Genomic DNA, 6,670 nt, shown 5'->3' on the forward strand with positions numbered 1-6,670 from the left:
TAACAATTAATTTATATTTAACTCAAATAAGGAATAAAATTGAATTTAGAACAATTGCCAAGAATAATGATGAAAATAATTAAAAGGGATTGAAATCTAATTTAGGAAGAGTTCCCAGGATAAGGGTTACCGCCTTTACACTCGCAAATCCTTGTTTGGCTCCTCTCTCGAGTTCCCTCATGTGTACTCAATTGAAGTCGCACCTACTCTCGTGGTACGATTTTCAATGAAATCCTTTACTTGGACCTTTCTATCCAATCGCTTCGTAGCAACCCAAGGTGAAATCCAGAAACCCCCGAGAATCCTAATATTACTCTTGTGAATTAGGATTCTAGTTTGAATAACTGAATGGTTGATAGTTTGGTTCACCTCTTGGTTATTCCCCAATGTATCTAAGAGATGTAATTTGTTGGCCAGACAACTCACATGAATAAAACCCACTTTAATGATTCAAATCACAACACTCAATGAAATAGAAGTAAGAATAGGTATTTATTGAATGCAAAAGAGCATAGCCCCAATCCTAGAAACAATGGGAATTAATCACTCATGATGTAGAAGAGAATCCCAAATTCTAAATTAGAGAATTTTAATGTATTAAAAGTGTAAAATCCTTGAGGGAGAACCCTTATTTATCATAATTACTAAATATTGGGCTAAGCCCATCAAAACAAATCTAAAAAATAGGAATATAATATAACATCTATAACTTCTTTTTGTCCTTCAATTGTTCTTCGCATAGCCTCAACACTGATTCAATCTTCTTGCACCCAGTCTCTACTCTTTTTTGCTTTAATCCATCCAAACTGCACAAGAAAGCTAAAAACACCCGCTCAACCTAAAAAAGAGAAATAAAAGATAAAAACAATCCTAAAGTCCTAATTATGTCCTAAAATGCAAGTTAAATGCAATGCAAATGTAGTATAATTTCACACTTATCAGATGTCATAGTTGTTTGGTGGCTACGTGAAGTTGACTCCTTTGCTGGGTCTAGCCTGCCTGGCTGCTTAGGTGACCACACAGAGCTTCCTGCTTGAGCAGCTTGTTCTGCTCTGGCTAGGTGTGTGGTTCCAGTTGGGCGGTCCTAAGGTGCAATTGAGTTTCTTGGTTCAGCAGGTTGGCTTGTGCCACACTTGAGTCTGACCGTGTAAAGCTTGTGCTTGACCTAGCCAACTTGGTGTCAGATCAGTTGGGCGGTGTTAAGTGTCCATGCCAGGCTACTTAGTGAGAAGCTTCATGTTTTTGGTTCATGCTTGTGGCCAAGCACTTGGCTTGTCATGTGTGCACCAAAAGTGGCTTACGTGGACACCACCTTGCTAGACTATTCTTCTTTGATTTTTTCTTCTCTTTATTTTTCTTAGAAAATTTCACACAAAGATTTGGGAAAGAGGTGGACAAAATATATAATCAAAGTATGACAATTTATCTAAAATGTGTTGAATTAAGTTGGTTTTGCATGATTTCCATATGATTTGCCATGAAAAGTGTATGAAAATTAGGTATTTTTGGCACTTATCAAATCCCCCCAACTTAAGACTCTGTTAGTCCTTAAACAAATGGTAAACCATATCCGAATTGGCTATGGTTAATTTTCAAGATTAGATTGTATTGATTTCAAATTTTTCTTAAGAATGCTCAAACATTTCCAGTGAGATTTTTCAAGATTTGTGAATTTTATACATAATGATTCAAACTTCAATTTTCATCCTTATGTTCATCAAAATATGTGTAACTAAATCAAAGCAAATAACTTTCAATCAAAAAGTGTTTGTGTTTCACTCAATATTCAACCATTTCAATGTAGTAATTTGAACTTGGTCTTTGTCTTACATATTCTCTTAAATTGCATATTCAATCAAGGATCACTAAGGACTTGTTTTCGGTTGTAATGAGGTTAAGCTTAAAATAATCAAATTTATTTCAAGAGAGCAAAATTTTCAAATTTTTTCTCAATGAAGCACTTCACTTTTGCTTTCTCTCATAATTTATTCTCGAACCTTTTAGCTTTGGAACCTCAGCTTTTTTTTGGCAGTTTCATTATATTTTTCAATCTCTTTTTGTTTTTTTTTTCTATTTTAGACAACTTTTATACAGTCTTGAGGACTCATAATCTTGGACTGATTCTTTCGTTTTGTTCATGCAGCATTTAAATCAATGTTTAAAAACTTAAGTTCCAAATAGGCTTTATGTTTCATTTCACCTGGTAAATTACAAGCTTTGTCATAAACTAGTTGGTATGGAGTTTGGCCTATTGGTGATTTAAATGCATTTCTCTATGTCCATAAAGTATAATCCAACTTTAGGGACTAATCTTTCCTTGAGGAAGAGACTGTCTTTTCTAAAATTCTTTTCAACTCTCTATTAGATACTTCAGCTTATTCAATTGTTTGTGGGTGGTAAGGTGATGCTACCTTATGTCTAACATTAAAAAATTCCAAAACCTTGCGTAATTGGGAGTTTACAAAATGAGATCCCCCATCACTTATGAGTACTCTTGGTGTTCCAAAGTGGGTAAAAATATTCTTTTTCAAAAAATTTATATCTGTTTTTCCATCCGCTTTTGGTGTTGTTAATGCTTCTACCTATCTAGAAACATAATCAATAGCCACCAAGATATATTCATTAGAAAATGATGATAAGAAAGGACCCATGAAATCAATTATTTTCCCAATTCCGCCGGATCTTTGACATGCGTCACATTTTTGAACAAACTTTTTGGCATCTTTAAAAATAGAGGGCCATAAAAAATCAGATTGGAGGACTTTTGCAACAGTTCTTTCTAAGTTGTAGTTACCTCCATAAGTTGAATTATGGAAATGCTATAAAATTTTCTGAGGCTCCTTTTAATCAACACATCTTTGAATTATGCTCTCAGTTCCTTCTTTGAATAATTATGGCTCGTCCCAGACATAATGGTTGACTTCCTTGAAAAATTTCTGCTTTTGCTGATAGTTGAAATGATCAGGAACAACTCTTAAGACTTTGTAGTTGGCTATATCAGCAAACCACGGTCGGTCTTGAATGAGACATACCTTTTCATGACTTCTACATTGATTAATCATGACAAGTGATCTGCCACGAGATTATCTTTCCCACTTTTGTCACGAATTTCCAAGTTAACATCTTGCAAGACTAGAAACCCTCGTGTTAACCATGGCTTGGAGTCAAGTTTCTTTAGGAGATATTTGATTGCGGCTTAATCAATAAAAACAATAACTTTGGCCCCAATCAAATAACTTCTAAATTTTTCCAATGCGAATACAATAGCTAGCAATTCCTTCTCAGTTGTGGCATAGTTAACTTCTGCCTCATTTGAAACTTTTCTAGCATAATGTATTGCATGGAACAACTTCAACCTCCTCTCTCCCAAAACTGCATCAACTACATAATCACTGGCGTCAAACATTAGTTCAGAAGGTAGATCCCAATTTGGTGCAATTATGACACGGGCTGCTACTAAGCAGTTTTTTCAAGTTTTGAATGCCTCTAATCATGATTCATCAAAATTAAAAGTAGAATCTTTAAGGAGAAAATTGCAAAGGGGCTTAGCTGTTTTGGAGAAGTCTTTGATAAAGCGGCGGTAGAATCCAGCTTTTCCTAGAAATATTCTGATGCATTTATCATTTGTTGGTGGTGTAAGCTTCTCTATGACTTCTACTTTTGCCTTATCAGCTTCTATTCCTTTTCTTGAAAACTTTTGCGCCAAAACAATGCCCTCGGTGGCCAACAAATGGCATTTTTTCCAATTTAATATCAGGTTGGTCTCAACACATCTTCCTAAGACTATCTCCAGATTCTTCAGGCATAAATGAAAGAATCTCCAAATACTGAAAAGTCATCCATAAAAATCTCGATGCACTTCTCCACTAAGTTTGCAAATATTGCTAACAAGCATCTTTGAAAAGCAGTTGGAGCATTGCACCATCCAAATGGCATCTTTCTGTAGGCGTAGTTACAAAAAGGACAAGTGAATGCTGTCTTTCCTTGTTCTTGTGGATCCACATAAATTTGATTTTATCCCGAATTACCTTATAGGAAATAGCAGAAGGCCCCCCCTAATAATCTTTCTAGTATATGATCCATGAAGGGTAGGGGGAAGTGGTCTTTTCTGGTGGCCGCATTGAGTTTGCGGTAATCTATACATACTCTCCAACTAGTAACAGCTCTGGTTGAAATGATTTTGTTGTTATCATTTGGGATTACCGTCATTCCTCATTTCTTCGGTACCACTTGAACATGACTTACCCATTTGCGGTCTGAAATGGGGTGAATCATTCTAGTTCATAACATTTTCACCACTTCCTTCCAAACAACTTAATCCAATGTCAGATTGAGCCTTCTTTGTGGTTGAGCTACTGGCTTGAAATCATCCTCCATCTTAATTTTGTGCATGTAGTAAGAAGGATTGAATCCTTTTAAATCTTTCAGAGTCCAACCAACCGCTTATTGGTGCCTCTCCAAGACTTGTATTAGTTTGTTTTCTTCCGAGGTGGAAAGTAAGTTGTTGATGATAACAAGTTTGTTGAGGTTGCCTTCTAAGAATACATACTTTAAATGTGAGGGTAACTCCTTCAATTCCAGTTCTTGTTCTTTTTTATCATCTGCACCTTGATTTATTTCAGGTTTTGTTATTGGAGAAATCTGATCATCAAAAATAGTTTTGACTAGTTTGTCCTTTTCTTCGTCCTCGAGATTGAGTTCTTGCATATCCCAAGAGTCATCAGCTTGAGGTTGGTCTGAGCAGATTTCTTCAAGAATATTGATCTGAAAACATTTTCCTTTATCTATTGGATGATGCATGGCATGGAAAATGCCAAACTCAATTTCTTCATTTTCCACTCTAACTACCAGTTTTCCATTTTCCATGTTTAACCCTATTTTTTTTGTCCTCATGAATGATCATCCCAAAATGAGTGGGATTTCCACATCTCTGGAGATGTCAATTACAGAAAAATCCACAGGACTCAAAATTTTATCCACTCTTACCAACACATCTTTTGCAACCTCTTTTGGATATTTGATGGATCTATCAGCTAGTTGTAGAGACATTCTTGTTGGCTTTAATTTCAATCCTCCAATTCTCCTCATCATTGATAGCGACATTAGGCTAACACTTGCCCCGAGATCAAAAAGTTCCTTGCCTATCAAAATTGCTCCAATTGTGACTAGGATAGTCACACTACCTTGGTCTTTCAATTTATGAGGGACATTGGTTTAATGAATTGCGCTGCAAGTTGCATTAAGTTGGATAACTTATTTCTCCTGATAGCTCCTCTTCTTTGATAGCAGTTCTTTCATGAACTTGGAATAAGTGGGCATTTGTTCCAAGGTTTCGGAAAATGGAATAATGATTTGTAATGACCTGAATATTTCCATAAACCTAGCAAACTGCTCTTCCTTCCTAGCTTTTGATGGAGCTGTGGGATAAGGTTTTTTTTTTGAACTAGAGGATATTGTTTTTCTTCTTTTTGTACCCCGCTAGTGTCTGGTATATCTATTTTTTCATGTACACTTTTTTCATTTTTCTTTGTCTTCTTCTTGTTCTTATTCTCTTTCTTTTTATTTTACCTTTTCTTTTTCTATAAACCTTCCAACAGTTTTTCCACTTCTAGTCGTGATATTTTCGCAATGCTCTAAAATGGATCAATGATGTTCAACTATGTGTCTAATTTGATTCTCCATATTTTTAATAGCATCATCTGTGATTTGTTGATGCTTGATGGTTGTTGCATGAATTGCTCCAGTATTTCCACCAGTTTATTTTCAGATTTGTGAGATGTTGATTGGGTATCGATGAAACAGACCGACTTTTGAATAGCACAACCATGACACCAAAAGTGTTGTTCCTTCTCCAACTGTTTTGATAAATTTTGTAACTTTTGGTGCACTTTGTTGAGCTTTTGTTGAAACTCCTTTATGAAATTGTCTATTTCAATTTGAATGTTGATATGATGATCCATTTTCCTGAAATAAAACACCAAAAACGAAATATGTCTATTTCCAAAGAAACATTAGTAAGAAAAGAAATTAAACAAGGTTTGTAATTTAATTTTTATACAAAATAATAAATTTGAACAAAAATTAACGAAACTTTTATGCACAATTATTAATGATATAATATGCTATATAAAAAATTTCTAAAACAATTCCCCAGCAGCGGCGCCAATTTGTTGAAAATTGAGAGATCCATGGGTAGCTGGAATCCACCCCTCAACAACAAAACTTATCCCTTTGTTGAAGGATAATTCGAGTGTCTTGCAAGTTTATTTTATTTTAGAGTGATGAGTGATGAACAACTTATTTAATTGGTGACTTTATTTATTTACTCTCTTTTCGGGTTCCTTCTAACCATACCATAAAGGTCGGTCTCATTTTATTAAGTTAACCATACCATCTTTTATGAAAGGTTGGTATCAAAGAATAAAATAAGTAGAAGAATAAAGTTCGAAGTTAATCGTACCACTTCTTTAGAAAGATTGGTATAAAGAATAAAGAATAAAACAATATAGAAATGTTAGTTGTGGAAATCTAAATGACTGAAAGTAAATATTAGTTGTGGAAAGTAAATGACGAAAAATAAATGTTAGTTGTGGAAAGTAAATGATGAAAAGTAAATGTTAGTTGCGGAAAGTAAATGACAGAAAGTAAATGACGGAAAGTAAATGTTAGT

General features: G+C 34.7%; 1 protein-coding gene across 1 annotated transcript; it reads right to left on the bottom strand.

Moving 5' to 3' along the window:
• LOC109359632 lies at positions 3,491 to 4,866 on the bottom strand. Its single transcript, XM_019604331.1, has 2 exons — positions 4,550 to 4,866; positions 3,491 to 3,827 (listed from the first exon to the last, which is right to left on the bottom strand). Exons 1-2 carry the CDS (start codon positions 4,864 to 4,866, stop codon positions 3,491 to 3,493), a joined length of 654 nt encoding a protein of 217 aa, XP_019459876.1.

Source organism: Lupinus angustifolius, chromosome LG11 (assembly GCF_001865875.1).
Source record: "Lupinus angustifolius cultivar Tanjil chromosome LG11, LupAngTanjil_v1.0, whole genome shotgun sequence".
In the NCBI taxonomy this organism is placed as follows: Eukaryota; Viridiplantae; Streptophyta; class Magnoliopsida; order Fabales; family Fabaceae; genus Lupinus; species Lupinus angustifolius.

What these genes read in the sequence shown, in the direction of transcription:
- LOC109359632 (XM_019604331.1), bottom strand. Translation starts at nt 4,866, where the DNA reads ATGGAAAATGGAAAACTGGTAGTTAGAGTGGAAAATGAAGAAATTGAG. An exon ending in GAGTTACCCTCACATTTAAA is followed by an intron (nt 3,828 to 4,549) that starts GTATGTATTCTT and finishes ATGACTTTTCAG; the next exon opens with TATTTGGAGATTCTTTCATT.